This window comes from Gopherus flavomarginatus, chromosome 11 (genome assembly GCF_025201925.1).
Source record: "Gopherus flavomarginatus isolate rGopFla2 chromosome 11, rGopFla2.mat.asm, whole genome shotgun sequence".
Taxonomy (NCBI): Eukaryota; Metazoa; Chordata; order Testudines; family Testudinidae; genus Gopherus; species Gopherus flavomarginatus.
Genome location: NC_066627.1, coordinates 46,092,065 through 46,116,382, shown reverse-complemented (window position 1 = coordinate 46,116,382; position 24,318 = coordinate 46,092,065). Strand labels below are relative to the sequence as shown.

The 24,318-nt window shown below is 44.6% G+C and overlaps 1 protein-coding gene across 1 annotated transcript in view; it reads right to left on the bottom strand.

The window, feature by feature from the left end:
• Positions 1-20,450, bottom strand: part of SLC17A9 (solute carrier family 17 member 9) — a 31,831-nt gene extending 11,381 nt beyond the window's left edge. Inside the window, exons 1-6 of the mRNA XM_050918682.1 lie at positions 20,078-20,450; positions 7,323-7,520; positions 5,085-5,224; positions 3,491-3,590; positions 1,700-1,830; positions 191-287 (exon numbers count right to left, since the gene is read on the bottom strand). Coding sequence (XP_050774639.1) covers positions 191-287; positions 1,700-1,830; positions 3,491-3,590; positions 5,085-5,224; positions 7,323-7,520; positions 20,078-20,226 — 815 coding nt within the window. The 5' untranslated portion in view covers positions 20,227-20,450. The remainder of the gene's footprint in view (positions 1-190; positions 288-1,699; positions 1,831-3,490; positions 3,591-5,084; positions 5,225-7,322; positions 7,521-20,077) is intronic.
• Between the last annotated feature and the right edge of the window lie 3,868 nt (positions 20,451-24,318).

Sequence of the window (24,318 nt, the reverse complement as noted above, 5' to 3'; positions counted from 1 at the left end):
TCCTTGATAAGCTCATTGGTGTAATGATTATTGTTTTGATTCGGATATTTACATGGCAATGATTTGTAAACCTGTTAAAAATTCCTAAATAAATAAATAGCTATCAAATAAAAGTAGCAACAAGAAAACCAGATTCTGCATGAGAGAGGGGCTGACATGCACAATACACATGGCCGTGACATATACTCACCAGATAGGGGCCTTTTTAAATAACTGCTTCCAGGGAACTTTGGTCTGTTTGGATAACGAGAGGCCCTTTGCTAAATGTTCTAAGTGAATGATGAGTTCTGCAGGGAAGAAATATATCAAATCAAAGCTATGTTTTCCAATAGTCCATATAGACACGCTGGATCTGTTTTATCCTAGGGCTTAACCACACGGTTTAAGAACTGCTTAAAATGTGCATTCAGAAGGATAACCCTGGAACATCTATGCATTAAACCATAAAAACTACTGTAAGTAGCCATGGTGTTCTAACTAAACTTCCTCCAAACCCCTACCTCATGCGCACACACACACACACACATGCCTGCAGACACAGCAAAGCAACAATTAATGCTGAACCTCTGTCCTGAAAGGATCTTGGTGTGGTCTCAGTTACTGCCACTGGCCTTGACAAATGCAACCCCCACCCTGCTCATGTCCACTCAGAAGGCTGTTGCAAAGATCATTTTCCTAGCCCATTACTTTGCCCACGTCACCTTTCTCTATGCATCCCTCCACTGGTTACTCTTCTCTATTGCATCAAACATGGGCTACTTGTCTTCACTTTCAAGTCCCTTACTGGCCTATCCCCCACCCTACCTATCATCTCTCCTTCACTGTCGACTCCTGCCTGCCTCCATTGCTCAGTTGATCCATTTTCAAACAAGCACCTTTGTGCTTCTCCGATGCTGCCCCTTACACTTAGGAGATGCTCCGCACAGGGGTGCTGGAACAGCGGGGCCAGGGGCCCATGGCCCAATCACTTTCTATCTGCCTTAAGGACAAGTGACGGAGAGGAGGGGGCAGAGAGGAGCAAGTGGGGGTGGAGTCTTGGGTGAAGAGGCAGAGCAAAGGCGGGGCTTCAGCGGACGAGGGAGTGAGGGTAGGGACTCAGGGGAAGAGGTGGAGCAGGGGTAGGATCGTGGTTCAGGTGCCGGTGCCCCCTGCCCACTTCTAGGGAGCTTCTGGTGCTCCTGACTCCTTCAAAACATCCAAAACCCACCTAATTATGCTCCTTCAAGATCCTCCTTAAAACTCTCATTTTCTGTATAACTTACAAAAAATTAACCCAACAGCCAGGCTGCAATCCATGAAGGTACTTAGGTGCCCAAGTCAGAGGCTTAAGGACCTAAGTCCCAGTTCTGACTCCACTGCCATCCATGAATCTCCTGCCAAAACCTGTAGGCGCCTAAGCTCACTCAGCACCCAAGTTTTTGCAGTAAAAGTTCTCTATGCACCTACGTTTCTGCCTCAGCCCCAGAGAGATTCACAAACCAGGAAGAGCCAGTCACATGTGGAGCTGATCCAGTACGTTTGCTCAGAGGTGGCCTAGCAGGTCTAGTGCAACTTAGAATCCAGCCAGAGGAGGAGGTGGTAGTGCCACCTGTCATTTGCCCCAGGGTTAACAATTGCCATACATCACTTTCCTGTCATTTCCACAGCACAGCCTAGTGAATAGCTATTGCCAGTATGAAAGAATAGGGTGGGAGGTTACCTTTTTCATTCAGGAGGTATTTGCACATGCAGTAAACCCAGAGCAAAGTGAGTAAACCAGAGAAATAGAAGACACTTTCCCAGCCATACCAGTCCAGAAGGAGGGACCCTGCCCCACCAATCACCAGCGTCCTGGAAGGAAAAGCCAGAGAGATCACGAGACTGATAAGAGTGTTCTTTGGGCAAACTCACAATCCATGCATCAGCAGTAATGAGTCAACACTATGGTTTATTGGATGTTATTTATCCAGCCCTCAAGAGCTGTTCATCTTATCAAACATTTGCATTGGCTAATCATTCCTACGCCAATAATGCTGAGAGGAGAGGTTGCCTGGTTATTAAAAACCACTCCACTGTACTACAGACCATTCTAGTGCCACTGCATTGGAGAAGAACCTGCTCTATTTCTTAATTTGACACTTTGGGTCAAATCCTCAGCTGGTGTAAGTCAGAGTAGTTCTACTGAAGTTGTTGGAACATGGTCAATTTACACCAGTCGCGAATCCAGGCCTTTGTTTCCTACTGATGTCTGAAATACCTGCCAATGAAAGGATGCCACAGAGCATTCTGAGGTACACTCTGATTGTAGGCACTGAGACGAGGACATTTTAGCCCACTTAGGTATGACTACACAGCAATTAAGCAGCCGTGGCTGGCTTGTGTCAGCTGACTCGGGCTTGCGGGGGCTCGGACTCTGGGTCTCTACAACTGCAGTGTAGACATTTTGGCTCAAGCTCCAGCCCACGCCTGGATGTCTACAATGCAATTTTATAGCCCTGCAGCCTGAGCTCCATAAGCCCAAGTGAGCTGACTGGGGCCAGCCATGGGTGTTTAATTGCTGTGTAGACATACCTTAGTCCTTCAAGCAAGATCACCATTTATATCCCAGAATACATCTATCCGCAAAAGAAAGTCACAGGACGGAACTGAGTGATAAATAGATATGGTGCATAAAATACTACTGCTGCTTTGCAGCTCTATAGCCCTTTCTATCAGAGGTTCTCCAAGAACTTTACAAAGGTGGGAAAGTATTATTAATCCCCATTTAACAGAGAGTGAAACTGAGGCACAGGGAGGTTAAATGACATGCCCAGGATCACGCCGCAAGTCAGTGAAAGGGTCAGAAACAGAATTCAGGACCCTTGATGCTCTGTCTTGCTCTTCCTGCTGGACTATGCCACCTCCTGTTGGAAACCAAATGTAATAGCAACTCCTTCAAGCTGCTTACTCAAAAGAAAAGATAAAATCCCATTAATCCTCAACACGCTTGAGAGAACAAAATATTATAAAGGTCAAAGACTTCAGTAATGAGTGTGTATACTCTATAGCAACTGTCTGAGCCTTCTTCAACTGGAACAGATACCCTCCAGGATCCAGTGTTCCAGATGTACTTTGTGGGTGGGTGTTTTTGCCTATAGAAGTTTAATGGCACTTTATCTCCTATGGCATCCCTCTGAGACTCTGGGCTGGTCTACACTACGGGGGGAAATCGATCTTAGATACGCAACTTCAGCTACGTGAATAACATAGCTGAAGTCGAATATCTAAGATCGGATTACTCACCCGTCCTCACCACGCGGAATCGATGTCTGCGGCTCCTCATGTCGATTCCGCAACTCCGTTGGGGTTGGTGGAGTTCCGGAATCGATATAAGCGCGCTCGGGGATCGATATATCGCGTCTAGATGAGACGCGATATATCGATCCCCGAGCAATCGATTTTAACTCGCCGATATGGCAGGTAGTCTAGACATAGCCTAAGTCACTCACCACCCAAAGCTAATGGAACTTACCCAAATTGAGAGCCAGTCCCTACTGTGCTGCACGTGAAAGCTCGCTCACTCTCACAGACCTTCTGAGAAAAGAGGCTGGCCAAGGCAGGGAAGTACACTCCTAACAACAATGGAAACGAAAGAGTCAGCCGCTGCCAGTCAGGGTACACAGCAGTCAAACTTGCACTCGCATGTTTGACTCAAAACGAGTCAACAAAGCAATGACCTCCCGGTGTCACACACCAGTATGACTTATGGCAGCCCACGGCTCTCCTTGATATACCATATGGTCACTTGGAAGCTCAATTGTGCCTTCTCTGTATCTGCTGCGATGCCCCCCTTTACTGTAATATCTGAGCCCCTCCCAAGTGTGAGTGCATTTATCCTCACAACTTCCAGTGCGATAGGGCAGGGCCTTTATCCCCATTTCACAGTGACTTGCTAAAAATTACACGAGGAGTCTGAGCAGAGCTGGGAACTGACCCCTGCTCTCCTGACTCCCAGGCTGGGGAACCTTAACCACCAGGTCAGCACTCCACTGCTACACAATAGCTGAGTCACACCAAAACTGATCCTTTTTCTCCCTCGGGGTTGAAAAAGCTTTAGTAACTTTTAATCCTTATAAAATAGTTGCCAGCTTTTTCTTATGGTGAAGTGGGTGATTCATCCTGGTTCTGGTGATGACAACATCATGTGCTCTGCTGAGTGCCAGGGTCACATGGGATAGCATCCCAAGACTTTGCACAGTAATGGCACCAGATGGTTTCAGTGGGGAGTTGACATTCATGACACTATGGAGACAGATGTGGAGAGGATGTGAAACTCCCAGGGTGGGAGCCAGGGAAGAGTTGAATTCCAGGATGGGTCAGCTGTTGCAGTGGTTAAAATACGGGCTAATTTGCACATGGTTAAAATTGGAATGGATGCTACTAGTGTTAATCTTGTCCTTGGTAGACATGTGGCCCCGAAATAGTAAACTCTTACATAGAAAAGGAGGAGTACAAAGAAAGACGGGTGGGGGGAAAAGGAGTAAGCAGGAGAAAAGGCCCTCACTGAGAAGGTATGTTGACCTGGTAGCTTACAAAAATGTATTTATTTATAATAATGTATCAGGCACCCAGTCTGTGGAGGCAGAAGCCCAGAAACGAAACAGTGAAAATAACCCAGAGTTTCTTATTGGTTAACAAGAAAAAGTCACCCAACCAACTTTTGGGTAGCACTTGCCAGACTTCTACACTTCCAAGACCTAGTTCACCAAGCGGAAGAGAAAATCATCCCAAATTATCAATGTTCAGGAGAAAGGCCAAAGAACCCCTCAAATTGCAGGTGCTTTGAAGCATGTTTACCATTTCAGAGGCAGACACAGAGATTAAAGCTTTGCATAATGACAGCACCTTTCTCAGAGACAAATTTCTCAATTTGGTAGCCACTCTGCATCCAGCCACAGCAGTTTTTATAACAGGAGTTCCAGGTGTGGGGGCAGCTCAGAAACAGCCTGCTCTAACCAGCATTGCAATTTACATATTGCAGTTATGACTTTCATTTGAATCCATCATATAGGGAGTTGCAGTATAAGCATGGGTGGGACGAACACATACACAATTTTTTGTCTCACCTTGCAGTAGTCCCATGAGGAATCGAGCAATTGTCATGAAAATCAGGTGGGCAGAACTGATATAGGTGAGCAGTGGAGTGATTGCGGTGATGAAACCCCAGGCAGATGCAGAGAGGAGAAGGACTTTTTCTCCTCCGATCCTGAAAGATAAGCATGAATTATGCAAAGGAGGAACTGTGGGTAGGGTATGGGGTTGGCGCATGGACTAGGAATCAGGACTTCAGGTGTCTCTTTCTAGTTGTTTAATAATGACAGTCAGCCAGGCCTCTCCACTTGATCTTCCCATCCCACAAATGTCTTCAGGGATGGCCAGCTGACCTGCGCCCTTCACCTGCTTCCTTCAGGGAGGTGAGCAGCAAAGCAGACCCTTTCCCATCTCAGTTGCACGTGTCCTGTACCATCATGTAGCAGCAGAACATGGCATCATTCCTGCCATTTAACTGCATGTCTGAGAGGCCCTAGAATGCCACTGAGAGTGAAGGGGTACCCAAGGGAAATCCCCACTTGCTCCCCAACAGCAGCAGACAGTGGGGATAAGTGACTGAATCCCAGCCACATTCATACTGTCTGGGATGGAAATTGATTACCCATTCCACCTGTCCATACACTTACATCTTCAGTGACGTGTGGGCACCCACGGGGAAGTAAACAAAAGCAGGAGCGTGTTAATTACAAGCCCACCTTAGAAACACAAGGTGAACACAGGTAAAAGAGGGTGAGAGAAACCTGATTTTAAAGCAACAGAGAAAGTTTTACAAACAACAGAGAAAGTGTAGTTCTCAGCTTGTTCAGTACTGGGATCTCCTTTTCTATCCTGGGAGCTTACCTCCATCCCAAATAGCCAGGATCCCCTTCCCAATCAGCAGTGCGGAAGGGCAGGCTGGTCATGAGCTCGGAGTTGAGAGAATCCCTGATGCAGGGGAAGTTTTAACAACAAGCAGTTAGCACTGTACTCTTTTTCTCAAAGCATGATGGCATTTTCTGTTCCATCTGCTCTTTAGCACTAGTTCTGCTTGCTTGTAACCTTTCGTGTCCTGTGTGCACTTTGCTTGCAGAATCTATTAAAGATCACAGTGCGACGGCACAGCCCGCTGCACAGACAATGTGCGACTCCGAGACTGTGTTTCTTACACAAGATTTTACAGGAAAGCCGTGCCCTCTTAGGACACTGCAGTCTGGTGGATGAACTCCAGCAGGTAATTACTGGGGTTTCCACAAAACAGCTGACTGGGTTTTTTTGGCTTTTTTTTTTCAATTAATACAATCAAACTGTGCGGCACATGCTTTTCCCAAGCACGACTAGAGGCTGCAAAGGGGAATAAACTCGGGAGGAACTGCTCAGAAACGTGGGCATGGAGCGAAGAGAGAGAAAACAGATTCCACGGATGAGAGGAAGAAACGAAGAGTTGATTTCCCTGCAGACCAGGGAACGGTGCCCCTCGCTGGTTGTTCATTGCTTGAATAACCAGTCTGAAAGTTGCCATCCACAAAAGGACGGCGTTTAGCTTTTGTTAATAAATAGATTGTGCTGGATGTGAGCTGTTGGCTAATGATGGCTATGGGAAGAGCACTGCAATGATCACCATCCCATAATAATACAGACTGTCTACACACAAGTTTTGTACTGGTATAACTATTTTGGTTAGGGCTGTGATTCTTTATGGCAATAGTTATACCAGTACAACCCGTAACGTGGATGCAATTCTAAAGGTGCCTTATACCTACCTACCTTACTCCTCTTCCTATCCGGGGGTAACCGGTAGTAGTACAAATGCCAATTGATGTAATTGCGGTCACACTAGTGGGGACTGTACAGCTTGAACTATACCGGCATAGTTTAAAACACGACAACTTTTGCAGGTAGGTAATTCCTAAACTGCACATAGGCCATACTCCAGCAAAGCTCCTCAGAACTTGTGCAACTTTAAGATCAGTGACAACTGAGAAACCAGTGGGGACCACTCACATACTTAAGTTTAGGCAAGTGCTTAAGTGCTTTGCTGGATCAGAGCCATAGAGCTTGATCCAAAACTTACTGAAGTCAATGGAAAGGCTCCCATTGACTTCAATGGACTTTGAGTCAGGCCTGCAGTGCTTTTCCTCCAGAGCTATCGATGTACTTCACAGATAGTTTATCAATCCTCATCCCCTTGGGGTGGAGGTTAGATACCAGGTAACTTTGCCAAAAAAATTGATTGCAAAAACTGAGCAAGGGATAATATAAGGAAGTTCTAGTACCGATCACTGAGGTGCCCTCCGATGATCTGAGTTAAGCAGTAGCCCCAGAAAAAGCTGCTCAGAACAATGCCGGACTGTTTCTTGTCCCAGTCGAAGTGACTGCTCATGGCCACAGCACAGATAGGCATGGTCACCCTGGCACAGTAGAGTAAACAAGTCCCAAGCAGTAACATCACAGTCCAGATTCGAGATTCGGGCCTGCAAGGATGAAGAAAGAGATGGGGAACAAACAAGCACTGATACAAACCCAGGTACCAACTTGTGATTCAGACCACACAATGCTGCCACGCAGGTCAGGCAGGTTTCCCTGAGTGCTTTCACAAGCCAGATAAGTCTATCTTTAAAGAACTAAATGTCATAGCAATGCCAGCTTTGCACCCTGTCAGGCACATTCAAAGAGTGCTTCATCCACCTGCCTTTATGTCCTGTGCTGGTTCTTTAATTGTAAACACTGCTTTGGTCCCAGCTGTGAAACAGGCAGAGTAGCAGTCCTGTTAGTCTGTATCTGCAAAAAGAACAGGAGTACTTGTGGCACCTTACAGACTAACAAATTTATTTGAGTGTAAGCTTTCATGGGCTAAAACCAACTTTACTATGTATCCGATGAAGTGGGTTTAGCCCACGAAAGCTTATGCTCAAGTAAATTTGTTAGTCTCTAAGGTGCCACAAGTACTACTCGTTCTTTTAGCTGTGAAACACTTAGCAATGTTGATATTCCAATTGCAGTCTTTAGGTTTCCGATTTATGCTGTCTGCAGATTAGGGCATAGGTCACTGCATTGCTTACTCTTGGTCCATGTTTGGAAGAGTTGTTTGCTGCTGTTTTTATAACCAAATGGATTAGAAACTAATATTTTTTTAAATATAAATAACAAATGTAAGGTTAGTGTAACAGGTTGGCAGCTTTAGCCTGAGACACCTTTTCTTGATAGCAAGTGTTGATTAGGCTGAGAAAGGGCTAAGTGGGTTTTGCTGACTCAGAAGCAGGTGATTTGTTACCCAAATATCAGGGAAGTAGGCTCTCTATAAAGGGAGGATCTAAGGTGTGGACTCATCTGTCCAGAGGGAGGATCTCTAAGAAAAGACAAGGCCAGAAAGGTTTGAGCTAAACTTTACTAATATATTATTGCTAGGTTTTGTATTAAGAAAACCAAATACCAGGGAGGAGGTGAAGTAGATTGTGTACAGGATGCACCCTGTGTCTGAGAGCAGGTAGGGGATGGCACCTGTTTCTACTTCGATTCTGGAGAACAATTCTGCAGCAAAGACAAATGTTCTGCTGTAAATTTAGGTCCTGTTTCTGCAATGTACCGTATGTGGGTGCACCCCAGTTCCTGTGCAGAGCCCTGCTGACCTCGGTGTGGATGCAGTCATCCCCCTGTGCAATGTACATTTCAGAATAAGGGCCGTGGTGATGGGGGAATTAACTATTATTTATTTTTACAGTAGATGACAGGGCCCCATGTGCTAGGTGCTGTACAAATATATAACAAAGAGGCAGTCCTGATCACAGAATACATGGAATCATGGAACTAACCCCCTGCACCTTCCATCCTCCTTTGGACATCTTTTGTACAGAAAATGAATATCTGTTTTTCTTTGTTACAGTTAATTATGATAGATGTCAGAGTCCAGTTATCCCAATATAACACAAGCCATTTACAAACATATCAAGGAGCCCTGTCACAGGCTGGAATAAAACACAATGAGTGGTAAAAACATGCCAGGATGTTGTGCCCATTAGAAATTAATTTATTGCTATCTCCTGAAAGGAAGGGCAAGGAATTCAACGTCAAGTTTTAGCAGGAGGTATTGGGACTTTTCATTCGGTGCTTTGAAGCTTTCCTCCCTCTCCCTTCACACACACAATAACGAACTCAAAAAATTACATATTCTGGCCTGAAGAATAATTAACCACATTGTGCCTTGCCTGGCTAATGTAACAAACAGCGACTGTGATAGATGCTCTTAAAATGCCCTTCAAAGGTTATGTGAAAAGGAGACACTACAGCAGTGGAAGTTTAATTCACCCTGAAGCTGAAAATGATCTTTTTTTTTTTTTAACCTGCAAATGGAAACGCCCTCCCCCACCATCCTCAGTGCTCCGGTGTTACTTGGGAACTCTTGGCCGGAAACGGCCCTGACCTAGTTTTGTTTAATGTGGTCAGCTGGTCCCAGTAAAACTAAAAACACAGGTGTGCACATTCTGAACCTTTGGGCTGACCTAAGAAGGGCAGAGGAGCCAGGCTGGGTCTACCAAACATGATGCTTTTAACTCACGTTATTTTAATTTGTGGTATAAAATGTTATGAAAAGTTTTTTACATTTTTTTCTGTTCTTCCTTATGATTAAGGCTACGTTTTAGTCTTGGGTATTTTTAGTAAAAGTCATGACCAGGTCATGGGTAGTAAACAAAAATTCACAGCCCGTGACCTGTCCATGACTTGTACTATATACTCCAGACTAAATCTTGGGAGAGGGGGCGGCCTGGGTGGTGCTGCGGGTGCTCTGGGGGGGACATGTTCCGAGGGAGCAGCCTGGGACCTCTGCTGGTGCTGGGGGGCTGGGTTGGTGGGACTGGCAGGCTCCGTACCCGGCTCCTTGCAGCACTCCCCGGAAGCGGCAACATGTCCCTCCCTCCCTCCCTCTGCTCATAGCTCCAAATACTGCCCCCGCCCCGGCTCCGCAGCTCCCATTGGCCGGGAACTGTGGCCAATGGGAGCTACAGGGGTGGTGCCTGCAGATGGAGGCACTACGCAAAGCTAGGAGCTGAGGGAGGGACATGTCACTGCTTCCGGGGAGCTCCCAGAGGTAAGCGCCGCCTGGAGTCCTCACACACACACCCCACATTCTTCCCCCCCAGCCCTGACCTCCCTCCCCCTCATCCCTGAGCCTCCTCCCACACACCAACTCCTGCTGCTGGGGACAGTGGCCTGAGACTGCCCCAGCAGTGGCCGCTGCAGAAGTCCTGGATGTCCCAGACAGTCATGGAATCCTTGACTTCTTTGACCTCCATTACAAACTTGCAGCCTTACTTAGGATCAGAAAAGAGGCCTGATTCCCTCCTCGTGGGAAAGGGGACTGAGCAAAGGGGATGTAAGATGCTACCGTGCTGAGGCAGCACACGGGTGTGAATGTCTGCGTGGAGGTGCAAGGCAAGAGAGACTCAAGCCCACTAAGTTCAATTGTTCTTTATAATATTGCCTGGCACTACTTGATCCGGTGGGTCTTTGCAGGGGCAAGTACAGAGGCCCAGATCCCCAAAGGAAATGAAAAGGAAACTCTGACTGAGGGTAAATATTTTTTGCTGGAGCAAGATACCTCCTGGCCCTACATACCTTTGAGGATCTGTTTGCAGTGTTGTTTTAGCCACGTTGGGCCCAGGCTGTGAGCAAGACAAGGGGGGCGGGGAGAAGTAATACCTTTTACTGGACCAACTTCTGTTGGTGGAAGGGACCAGCTTTGGAGCTTCACAGATAGGGTGACCAGACGTCCCGATTTTATAGGGACAGTCCTGATTGTTGGGTCTTTTTCTTATAAAGGCTCCTATTACCCCCCCTCCCCCACACACACACGCACACCCTGTCCCGATTTTTCACACTTGCTGTCTGGTCACCTATTCATAGAGTTCTTCTTCAGGTCTGGGGAAGTTAACCAGAGCTAAATACAAGTTGGGACAGATTGTTAAGCATCAAGGGTTCACGCATGCTGTAAGAGACAATTAAGGGTTAGCAGGCAGAGGTGTTACAGATTGTTATAATGAGCCATAAAACCAGTCCATGGTTTTTAGTGTCCTGCAGAGTTATCCATTTCAGTTCCCAGGCCTGTGTTTTGAAGGGGTGGTGCAGGTTTCTTTCGAGGATGAGGACTGAGAGGTCAGAGACTCACTTTGAGGAAAGTGTTTGACCACGGGTGAGAGGATATTTTTGCCTTTTTATCATTTTTCTGTGTGAGTTCATTTGAGAGTGTAGTGAGTGAGTCTGGGCCAAAGTCCTTACGCCCTAATGCAAGTGTGACTAGAAGGCAGGCACACGAGTCAAGTAAGGGTAGGTGCTAGTGCCCCCAAACTCAAAGCAGTCAGTGGATATGCTCCCTTGGCTCCAATGGGCTTTACATCAGGCCCTCTGCAGAGGTTAGAGTGACCAACAGCAAATGTTAAAAATCAGGACGGGATGGGGGGTAATAGGAGCCTATATAAGAAAAAGACCCAAGAATCGGGACTGTCCCTATAAAATTGGGACATCTGGTCACCCTAGCAGAGGTAAGGGCTTACGCCTTGTATCAAATCAATATAGTATCATTTTTACAACTACATTTCACTGGTGTCTATGATTTCACAAGGCAGTGGGAGAGTCAGGCCCAGGATGTTGACAGGGAGTGGCTAGGTCTAGAGATACAGAAGTGTGTTTGATCGTCAACAGGCAGAGCAGTTGCTTAACTTACACTCCCATCTGGTGTGACTCCTACACTGGGTTGCTGAACAGGCGGCTCTTTCATTAACACTGGATCAGGTTCCCCTTACGTTGTGCCTATGCATGTAACACGCTGCACCCACACTGTGTAGGATCAAGGCCTATGGCATTTTAAGTAGGGGTAGCAGAAAAGAGGAAAGACGGTGGTGTGGTTAAAGCACTAGCCTGGGATTCAAGACCATTGCTTCTATTCCCAGCTCTGTCACAGACCCTTTATGCCCCCTTTGACAAGCCACTAAATCTCTCAGTTTCCAATGGCGATAATAAGCCTTCCTTTGTCCATCTTGTCTTTTTAGATGATAAGCATTTTGGGGCAGGGACTATCACTTACTGTGTGGCTGCATGGTGCTTTGCATAATGCTACCCTAATCTTGCTTGCAGCCTTTAGGCTCTACTGTAATAAAAATAATAAATAATATACAGAAACCACAACATCCAGGGTGATTGGAACACAGAAAACAGTTTTCTCCCCACGAGTTTTTGACAAAATTTCTGTGAATATTTTCCAATGAGCTTTAGTTTTTAGCAGATTATTTCACATGGTCTGAATATTCTCTTTGATTACTGTTCTGTTCTATTTATTTCTATTGTTTTGATTTTTTTAAAAGTCTAGCTATAGCTATAAGCATAAACCAAGTGGAGAAGTATGAAGAAGACTCCAGGACAGTACAAGGTTCTTAGGCGACATTTCCAGCCCGAAAATCTACTAAAAAATGCGGAATGTCACACACAAGCACTAGGTGCCCGCATCCACACCAAACCATTGAAGGAATTAATCCTGTGCAAGGATATTGATGTGCTTACATCAGAGGAAAGAGCCTCAGATGTGGAAGCATTTTTCTCTAATTATAGTTATCACTGTAACTGCCGATGAGTCACTCTTCTGCCTAGCTCAAAACAACAACATACAGGGTTATTAGGCAAGTCTTTACAGACGTTGGGGCGGGGGGAGGAAATATATGACCCTATCTCAAGAACTAAATATTAATAAATAAAAAGATTTTGCATGTCTGTAACACTCTCAATCTGACCTCAATGTGCTTCACTGGGTGAGGCTCTGTGGCCTGCAGTGAGCAGGAGGTCAGACGAGATGAACATGCTGGTCCCTTCTGGCCTTAAAGTCTATGAGATGTTAATAAATTCAACCTAATAACCTCCCTCCTGAAGGGAGAAAACATAATCTGTCTGATACCGATATGGAAACTGAGTCACAAAAACACAGGTCTAAGTGACTTGCTCAACATTTCATATAACAGTGGCCAAGCTGGGAACGAACTCAATTTCCTGATGTTGAGTCCTAATGTTCTCTTGAGTTTTCACTTCCAGTCTCTCTTCAGCTCTCCACTACCCTGGAGACTTGGGATCAAGAACTAGTCCTGCTGACTATGGCCTGGGAGCCCTGGAGAGACAATAGGCCAGATCCTCAGCTGTCAGACGGGGCTCTCCAATCTCCATAATCAGGGGTTCTCAAACTGGGGGTTGTGACCTCTCAGATGGTCGCAATGTTATTACATGGGGGTTGCAAGGTGTCAGCCTCTACTCCCAAAACCTGTTTCACCTCCAGCATTTATAATAGTGTATAATACAAAAAATGGTGGTTTTAATTTATAAAGGGGGGGGCAGCACTCAGAGGCTTGCTATGTGAAAGGGGTCACGCATACAAAAGTTTGAGAACTGAGACTAGCAGCTGTCCCTCAGCAAAACAAGCAGCAAAGAATCCTGTGGCACCTTATAGACTAACAGACGTTTTGGAGCATGAGCTTTCGTGGGTGAATACCCACTTCCTCAGATGCATGCTTGCTTTTACAGATCCAGACTAACACGGCTACCCTCTGATACTTGACACTCAGCAAAACAAGTGGAAGATATGTCTGCCCCTGCAGGGAACTAAATACACATCAGCTCTCAAACTAATGCTCCCACTTTTCTTACCTTCACAAAAGCTTCACAACCCCCCAAGCTACACAGGAAATCATAAAGATGAAATAGAAACCTGTGGTTCCATCCCTTTCCCGCAGCAGCTGGGGCACATGTGTGTGATGGGGGAAGTTCATTACCTAGAAAGTAATCTTTGTTTTATCAAGCACTGGCCAACACTGGGACACATCTATAATCAGCTCCTGTGTTTGAGCCACAGTAAGCCACGTAGGCTTGGGTTTGGTTTGTTTATTCTGACAACCCTCAGACAGCTGTATCTGACACTGCCGTTTTTCCTTCTTGTACGGCAGTGCTGAGCTCCATGTCGCCATCAAAGTAGACGCAGCTCTCTGGCTGTTCACTGCAGCTCTGCTTTGAAGCATCCCTGGGTAACAGTTCCCGGGGACTGTGCTCATACAAGCGAAACAGCTCAGGTGAAAGCAAATATCACTCTCTAAAATTTTGTATCAGTTGAGGACAGTTATGACTAATTTCCTAGGATGCTGCAGAGCCCCCAGAGGCAAAATAAATAAATAACCTAAGCCTCCCTCGAGAACAGAGAAAGCCAGCAGCATAGTGTTCCTTTATTTGCAATGTGTTTTCACGCTGGAGGAATTTCTCCAGTAGCAGCCACAGAACAAATATTTGTTCAACTTCATTTCTCTTGACTTAGTCTTACCCCTTTCCCTCAACTTGTGATTCTGTCTGTTTACAGCCATTTCGGCTGACTTTTCAAATGGATTCACTGGAGCTCAAGCTATCATTATATTTTAGTTTAAGGCTGGCTTTCAGGCTGGAATGAGGATGGTCATATAGGCATGTATTTTAAGGAGGGATACAGGAGATGTTCAGACAGCAAGGCTAAGAACAGTTTCATCCAACTACATGGCCAGTAGCCCCAGCCGTTTGTTGTTGTTTTTCTAAAGGGAGTTTCCTATGGTAGGAAGAAGTTATAGGTTCATATCCTGGTCCCTGTTAATGCTGTTTTGTGTGGCTCCAGACAAGGGCGGGTGGCGACGGTGAACCTGCACTCTGGTGATTCTACACTGGGGCAATGGTCCATAGGGGTCACTGCAGACGGACAGCGAGTTAGGGCGGTACTCAGAACTACCTTGTGGCAGCCCTGGAAAAGGAGAGGTGCAAGCTGCCTTCTCCCTGTTTCAGACGAATCCACCCCAGTGTTTCTGTAGCTCAGTTGCCTTCTCTTTAAAAAAGGGACAAGAATGCTCCCTCCCTCGTAAAGTGCTGTGAGATCTTGGAATGCAGGTGGCTGCCTGTGTGCAGAGTGTTGTCGCACACCTCATGCATGTCTTCACAGGGACTAAAACAAGAGTGTTGTTAGCCCAGAATTAGACCTGGCTGCTGCAGGTTTTCACTGCACAGAAACTTACCAGAGAATTCCCTTTCCTGCTCTCATGTCTCAGAACATCAGGTGTTCTGCTGCAGTCAATGGTAATTAAGGAAGTACTTCAAAATCATAGCTCTCTCCTGTATCATAGGTCACTTTATTTTTTCTTCACGGGTTGTTGAAAGCATCAGAGCCATAACCCTGTTCCCGGTCGTGTCTGATAATCCTCCCTGCTTGATTGTCCTATTCCTGTGACTTTTTGCAGCTCACCCGTCCATTGCTTTAATTTACAGCATGTTTGTGGCAACTTTTGATGTGGAGTAAACACAGCACAGTCACACAAATAACACTATACGGAAGCAAGTTAAATCAGAGATACTGCCAAGGGTGCTGGGTAGTTATTTTTAACTCTGCTTGATGGTTGTCTTCCCTGCATTTGTTTTTTCTCAAAAAATGATTGCTCCCATCATTGAAAATCCTAGTGCTTCTCTATGCTATACCCTTCCCTGCCCTGTGTCTGCTTTGCCTAATTAGATTGTAAGCTCTTCAATACATGGACCGGCTACTGCTCTGCTTGTGCCATGCCTAACACAATGGGGCCCCATTCTTGGTTGGCCTGTAGACACTGCCATAACAAACGTGACTAATAACTGTCAAGAGAGAGAATCCATTTTTCCCCCTGACTGCAACATATCATACATCAGCAGACACCTTACGATATGTAGCCATGAAAGGTAGCTTTGATTTCTCAAACCAATCAGCTAATGACTAACTAGAATGACCTAGAGGGGAGGGTTTTCTCCCACTGGGAAGACAAGTTTGTTTACTTCATGCATCTCTCCTGAGCATGGATTTCCTTAGCAGATCTCTCCTGAGCATGGATTTCCTTAGCAGAGCCACACATGGCAACAAGCACCATTTAAGCAAGAGCAACTTTCTGCTCATTCCCTCTTTTCATTTTTTGCTTTTGGCAGAATAAAGATAGAATTTGATTCTAGCTAGTAGGATGAGCAGAAAAAAACCCTACTAAATCAGCATGGAGGAGGTGGAAAGGTGCAATGGTAATCACACACAGACATTCTGGTCACTGAAACAGAGAAATAACACTTGACAATGCTGAATAACCACAACTAGCAGCTGGTTTCTTGATTATACCTCCTCAAAGAAAGGAGTCTTAGCAAGTATGTTATTTAATAATAAGATGAGTGACTTGTACAGTAAAAGAAACTAATGGGACTTGAACTGTGATAATCAGAAAGCTGTGAACAGAATCGTGCAGTCGGTGGAACTGGGCCCAGGACTAGCGGTTAAGTGGACAGATTCCAGCCCCTGTCACAGCTCATTTACACTTCCTCTGCAGAAAGCAACTGCTCCAGCTTATGCCATATGCCCACATTGGCCCCTGGTGTAGCTCAGAATCTAGAAGCCACATGGCCTTCAATCCCTGCTGAGTCTTTTGTGCTGCACCACCTGAGAGAAACAGCCCAGAATCTGCCCCCTAGACTCCACCTTCTGATCCTGGATCTGCCCATGACTTTGTGTGTGACATTGGGCAAGGCATTTCACTTCTCTGTACCTTAGTTTCCCATCTGTAAACTGGGGATGATGATATTTACATACCTCCTGGGGGCCCTGGCTTGTAAAGCACTTTGAGATCTATGGCTGAAAAGTGCCCTCCAAGTGCTAGGTTTTATTAATTGATTATTGTTGTTACTCAAAGTAGGGTGACCAGATGACCTGATTTTATACAGACAGTCCCGATTTTTGGGTCTTTTTCTTATATAGGCTCCTAATACCCCCCAATCCCGTCCTGCTTTTTCACATTTGCTGTCTGGTCACCCAAACTCAAAGTGACATCCTTTTCCTGTACAGCTATTCAAGCATCCTAATCAGAATTTTTTGAGTGTTGTTCCTTGGAAGAGAAGGGATGGTATGGGATAACGGAACCACTGGAGAGTTCCTTAGAAGTTTGGGAATGGCAGCTGGAGAGGATAGGATAAGATGTATAAGAAAAACAATAGAAGGGAAAGTGAAAAGTGAGCTGAAGAAATGGAGAATAGAGGAAGCAGAATAAACCAGGGAGAACAAAGACAGAAAAACAAGCGTGCAACGATAAGTGGTTATCTGTCTCACTGCACCAAGGGGGCATGGAGGATCTGGAAGGCTGCCTGGCGTGTCTTTTGTTCCTGTATGAAAATGGATTCTATGTCATTTCTCCATCTTGATGAATCCTTGTTTCTGTGACAGTAGCTCATGAGCTTGAATGAAGAGTAAAGTAAAGTTCATCTGGAAATATTGATTTTTTTTATGTCTATTATTTTAAATATATAATTGATGAGAAAGCATCCATCTGCTCAGATAGTTAGCTTATATAACTGCATAAACCTGTCCCTCACCTGCTGTGTGACCTTAGGCAAATCACTTCCCTTTTCTGTACCTGTATTTCCCTTCCCACTCTTTGACGGTCTTGTTGACAGGGGCAGGGACTTGATCTCAATGTTTGCATGTGCAGTGCATAATACAGTGAGGCTCGGTTGTAGCTGGAGCCTCTGTGTGCAACAGCAATACAAATGATAATCTTCTTGACATTCCCAATATCCTCCGCCCTGTTTCTTCATAAGGTTTGTTACAACCACTTGTTGATGGAGCCAGTTGGGCACAGGACTGGCAGCAACTACATTTTCATCAAAAATTAGGGGTTCATCAATTGTTTTTCTGGAAGAAATTTGGAATGAAATCTGCCAACATATCCCTTTGCAGCAGTAGGGCAAATTCTCTCGCTTTTTTTTTTTTTTTTAACTTTCCCCCCACCCTTTTTTAATGGGAAAAAGTAAACAAATCCGAGAAACACGGTGGGGGGGGCACACAAATTTGAAACAAAATTTTCCAAAATGAAACTTTTCATTTAGATTTTTTGTATTGGCCCATCTACCCTCTCTCCCTCCCCACAAACAAGTGAAAAGTTTGAGCACTACAAAAACTGTACCTTGGTTTTTAAAAAAATTACAACCAGCTCTACAGATTGCAACTTTTCTTAAATTAGACTGTAGACTCTTCGGGGCTGCATGTCTAGCCTTTACTCTCTGCTACTCAGAGCTGCACAGTGCTGCACTAATTCTGCTTAAAGTGTCTGGGTCAGGCCACAACATAAATGATCGCTAAGAACATTAGTTAAAAATGACTGCTAACTTTTCATCAGCATAGTTTTCAATGCAAATCAAAAAAGAAATTAAATAAGTTTTGACTAATTGATTCTATTTTCTTACCACCTCTCCTGGGAGTCTTATCCAAAGCCCACACAATCCACTGGATTCATTGACTTCAATGGATATTTGATCAGAAGACTTTCTATAACATACCTAGTGATGGTGATGGGAGGTTCTGGGCTACAGCCATACTTGGCAGACTAGAGGATCAAGATTAATCTCATCAGCCATCAATGTAATAGTTATTTGTTATGAAGCACACATCATTTGAAAGTAAGAATAAGAATTCTCTCCATGGTGAGCTTTCAGTTTTGCAAGGCTTCTTCCAGTTAGTCATGGTCCTTATCTATCCCCATCTCCAAAGCATTTCACCAACATTAACCAGTTAATTCCTGACAGCACCCTTGTGCAGTATTGGAGTGGCTGCAAACTGATACCTAAAGGTTAAGTGATTTGCTCAAGGCCACAGAGAGGAGTCAGTTTTAGAGAGATTAAAAATTGATAATTCTTAGGTTCCTACAGAACACAAGACAACCCTGAATTTACACATGCCACCACTGCCAAAGGTAGTATATTTTGGCTTAATAACCTGGAGACTCGGCTATCCTCAGAAAACATCATTTTTTTATTATTTGTATTGTGGTAGCGCCGAGAGGCACCAATCAGGAATTGGGGCCCCATCATCGTACTAAGCACTGTACTCACGTGTAATGAAAATGGGAAGAGTGTAGCAATTTTACACGTCACCCAATCACTTAGCATGTGCCATAGACTTGTACAACTAAGTTCATACACAAGATTTGAGACTGTTTTCAATATTACATTTACACACACAATGGAGAATACAAAATGAGTTAGGAAATCATTCCCTGATCAACTCAGATTAAAATAAAATCACCCACACTGCTGCACCCTCTAATAGTTAAGACTGGGCAGATAAACTATTTTAGAATATGATTTTTCACAATGCATATTGTAATTGATGCATATAGTAATAGTTGAGGTTACCATACTCTCAATCAGCATAAAGGCCGTGTGGATCCACATTTTTGGCTGAATTTTTTTTTTTAAGTCTTTATTATTGAACTTGGAAAAACTATTACTGAGCAGTCTAGCTACCTTTAATCTTAATTAGTTATTATCTACAGTGCAAACGTAACTGCTCAGACCTTTTGATAAAAAGCTCTTAAGTGTTTCAAATGGCATGTTTGTTTGAATAACCAACTACAGGGCAGATACAGGTTCAACTGTCCTGCATTTTAAAAAAGTGTTTTGTATTTTATGTAGTGGTTACCTTTTCTTTCTCTGCGGTGCAGTTTTGTGCTATTGTTATTAAAACAGTCCTGATTAGAATAGCACAGATTTACAAGGAAGACAGTTTGTATAGTATCTATCTATAGGTGGGTTCTTCTTTGGTCTCCATTGCCATAGTATCACTTCATAGTCTTAATGTAATTATCCCCACAACACCCCTGTGAGGTCAGGAAGTGCTGTAATCTAATCTCTATTTTACAGCTGGGAAACTGAGACACAAAGAGATTATGTAATTTGCCAGAGGGTCCACAGGAAGTCTGTGGCAAAGCAAAGCAATGAACTCAGCTCTCTGTGTATCCCAGCCCAGGATGGATCCCCAACCACTGGACCATCCTTACAAAATGACACTGTCATTCAGACACCCTCATGTGTTTTATCTACAGATTAAAGAGCCATTAAACTGGAAAGAAAATGCAGCATCTCAAAACTATATAGCAGGGGTTTGTGCACGAGCAAAAGAATAAAAATATTTACGAAGACGGAGACTGTATAGTCTTACCTGGACCAATAGGAATCCACAGTCCCATCTTTTTTCGAGCCTTCCTTATATGTATTTTTCACAGGCTGCTGCTGCTGGTAGTGGTGGCTATGATGATGTAGCGAGACCAGGTCAGAACTATACACCTGAACACCGTTCCTTGAGGCCATTCAGTATTTTTTTACAAAAGGGGGACAACTCACTAAGTAAAATGACACTGATAGAGCGCGCGGTTGTGGCACTTATTGCAAGGATGCTGGAGTGACTGCAAAAAGAGCAGCCAGCAATGACAGGAAAAATCCCCAGAAGAGGGTTACATTTCCTACTCTCCTAGAAGGTGTTTGCTTAAAGGAAAGATGCAAATTGCATAGTCAGGCTCATTCACAGGGAGTGAATGGAAGTGCCTGCCAGTCACCGCAGCCCTGCCTGTTCGAGCTGATCTGGTTTGGGATCCGGAGGGGAGTTTGTCTCTTTGCAATACGAAGTCCACGTGTCAGTTTTCAACTTCTCTTCCTGTTGGAGCTTTTCCAGGAAGCAAGTCTGGCAGCGGCTAGTACAGACTGCGATCAGCCCGGGGGAAATTTACAAGCTGGATTGGGTTTCCGACGTTACGCACCGGGCCGGAACACACAGTAAAAAGATTTAGCCCCAGGGTAACAGAACCACGGCCGAGTTTGAATGGGTCCACTAAGGGATGATGATAAGCAGAGCTGCACCCAAATCACCCCTTTCAACTCTGCCAGCCAGAGACGACGTGGTACAGGGCAGTATAAGAACAGAATTACTTTTGCATCTCACTTGAATACGTTGCAAGTATTGTTGCTATTAATATTGGAGTCCAACAGTTTTATTCCTCCCGAGGACCGTCTCTGTATTTGTACCCACGATAACCAAGGCGCACTGTTAATACCAGAGCATGGTGCAGCTACATTGCTCAGGGGCGGTGCCGGCTGGAGGCAGAGGCAGAACTGATTCTTAGACCTTTTTCTCTTAGCATCTAAGGTGCTAGTAGGGTGACCAGATGTCTCGATTTTATAGGCACAGTCCCGATTTTTGGATTTTTTTCATATATAGGCTTCTGTTACCCACCAGCCTCATCCCAATTTTTCACATGTGCTGTCTGGTCATCCTAGGTGCTATAAATCTTTCCCATGGGGTGTGGAGAAGGGGCGAAAGGGGAGAACCTTACTCCAAAGGACAAACAATTTTTATTATTTGGAATATGATACATGTGGGCTGTGCCTCTGCAGAGATGGCAGTGGAAGTGGCTCAGTCAGAATGGAAAACTTAACATGCCTGGGTATGTGTGTGTTTATATTGATCACAAATGCAGGGTGCAGAGAGACACTTGTTAGTTTTTCCTTACTTTCAGTTTTCTAGCAGTCCCCTAAGCAGAATGCTTGGTCCGAAACTGGTTTCCCTGTAACTCACACAATGGAAGCAATGGGAAAATGCAAAAATCCTGCCGCTCTACACCCAGCTCTACGCCTAGCCTGCTTTTTCATCTTCCCCCTCTGTGCTTTAACAGTCAGGGCCAGCTTTCGAATCGGGCCCCGCCCGTCCTAAAGAGCTGCTGCCTAGGACAAGGGTAGTGATTCAGCTACTGCTGAAGATAGTGGCGGCAATTTGGCTGCAGCTCAATCGGTTGCTGCTGTTTCCGGCAGCACTTCGGCAGAGGGTACAGGGCCCTCTTAGGTGCAGGGCCCAATTCCCGGGAATCGAGGGACTTGCCCTAAAGCCGGCCCTGTTAACAGTAATTTTGAAATTCATCAGCAGAGTATAACATCAAACTATTTTTTATCCTAAAAGTCAAAGCAACATTTCCTAAAGCTTTGTGAATAATGAACTGTTTGCATCACATGCAAAACTGAGGCTGTTGAATACTTCCACTGCAGTGTAGCCTAATGGATAGGGCACTGCACAGAGACATGGGTTCTACTCTGCCATTCTGCCACTGGCATACTGGGTGACCGTGAGCAAATCATTTCACCACCTTCTTGCACAATGCTCTGAGACATTAAAAGATTACTTCATATGTTTAAGGGTATCAAAATCTGGCCTTCCAACTGTAATCTTTTTGGGGGGGTAGGGGGGAGGGAATTGTCTGTAAAACAAAAAGCATGGTGGAACATACATAAATCATCTCTCCTACCCCTTCTACAAGTACTATATTTAATCCCGTGTCCTTACAGACTCTTTAACTCCTGCTTGAATCATGCTCACTCAACTCTAAAAAGCAAAATATTAGGATAAAGGGATAATGAAGATAAATATTGAGACTCTTTCCCATGCATTTTAAAAAGGTATGTACTCGCCTGTCCCCACAATTACTGTAGATCTACACACTTGCAATTCTTTGCATTTGGTAAAAACAGGTAAAAGTGAGGCTTTTTGATTTGAATAAAGCATGCGTATAAACCCAGACACGCCCATTTTAATTCCTCCCACTCCATAATTTTTCAAGCCATGCACTCAGCTCTGCTTGGTTTTCAGAACTTCCACTCATTGTATATAAGGTTATTTAGGCTCAGACAGTTTTGTTTCTAGTAAAAATAATATAGAAATCTTGATCATAGATGGGCAGCTGCTATTGAAAGATTATCACTGACAAAGGTGTCACCCACCAAAGGTGTTGAAGCACCATGCTAATCAAGAATTTGAAGAGTATTCTTCATTTGACTCATTGGATGGGAAATGTAAGATCTGCACTGAGCTCAGAAGCTCCACCATGGTTAGTTATACATGTGCATATTTAACATTACATTTCTGTGCATGTTAAAAAAATAGTTCAAGGAAGATGAGGGCAGGGTAACAAGTAGGAAGGCAGGGCTCCCCTTCTCTCCACCCAAACTGCTTCTACTTTTTCCTTGCTCACCTAATTTCATACATTTGCAAGTTATAAATAGGCCTGCTGCAGAAGAAAGCAATGTTATCAAGGCAAGAAGGGGACAGCAAGCAATGAGAGAGCCCTGTCCTCTCTCTTACTGCCTCCCACACAATCTTACTAATTTTCAGCAAATAAACATACATATGAACACCTCAGTACAAAGGAGGAGAGTTTTTTTTTTTAAAGGAACAGAGCAGAAAACATGGTGCAGAGAGCTGTGGGAAGAGGGGAGGTTCTCAAGGGAAGTTTTGGGTGTGAGTTCTTTGTTCTTTGGCTTGGTTTGGTGACCCTCTCGGCTCTGAAAGTGATCTTTCTATCTCCAGGCTTTCTAATCTTCTGTTTCCAAGTTGTAAGTACAAGGATAGTAAGACAATAGGTTTATATTGTTTTTTTTTGTATTTACATGTGTGTAGTTGCTGGAATGTGTTAAATTGTATTCTTTTTTGATAAGGCTGTTTATTCATTTTTTCTTTTAAGCAATTGACCCTGTATATTGTCACCTTGATACAGAGACCATTTTATGTCTTTTTCTTTCTTTTTAAGACCTGTTTAAGTGTTTTTCACTGGTTAAGGCTAACAAACGAAGGGAGGGGGAAAATCTCTTTGTGTTAGATTTACTAAGCCTGACTTTGCATACCCTCTGGGTGAGGGGAGAGAGAGATTTGATCTCTCGGTACTTGTGTTTCAAGGACTTGAAGCAGGGAGGGTGGAATCCCTTTGTTTAGATTAACAGAGCTTGAATCTGTATCTCTCTCCAGGAACCCAGGGAGGGAACACCTGGAGGGGAAGAGGGAGAAGAGAAGTGGGTTATTTCCCTTTGTCATGAGACTCAGGGCATCTGAGTTTTGGGGGTTCCCCAGGGAAGGTTTTGGGGAGACCAGAGTGAGTCAGACACTGGAATTCTGGCTGGTGGCAGTGATATCAGATCCAAGCTGGTAATTAAGTTTGGAGGTTTCATGCTAGCTTCTCATGTTCTGAACTCTAAGGTTCAGATCTGAGTAAGACAGTTATGACACCTGCTGCAGAAGAAAGCAATGTTATCAAGGCAAGAAGGGGACAGCAAGCAATGAGAGAGCCCTGTCCTCTCTCTTACTGCCTCCCACACAATCTTACTAATTTTCAGCAAATAAACATACATATGATGAACACCTCAGCACAAAGGACAACAGTTTTTTTTTTAAAGGAACAGAGCAGAAAACGTGGTGCAGAGAGCTGTGGGAAGAGGGGAGGTTCTCTCATCCCTGGTTTCATGCCTCTGCTCTCCCATCTCCTGTCCAGTTTCTGTGGTGGAGGGGTAGTAATTACCCCAGCTTCCTCTTACATGTCCCACTTTAGAACACCCATAAATCTCAAGCAACACTAACGCCTCACTGTG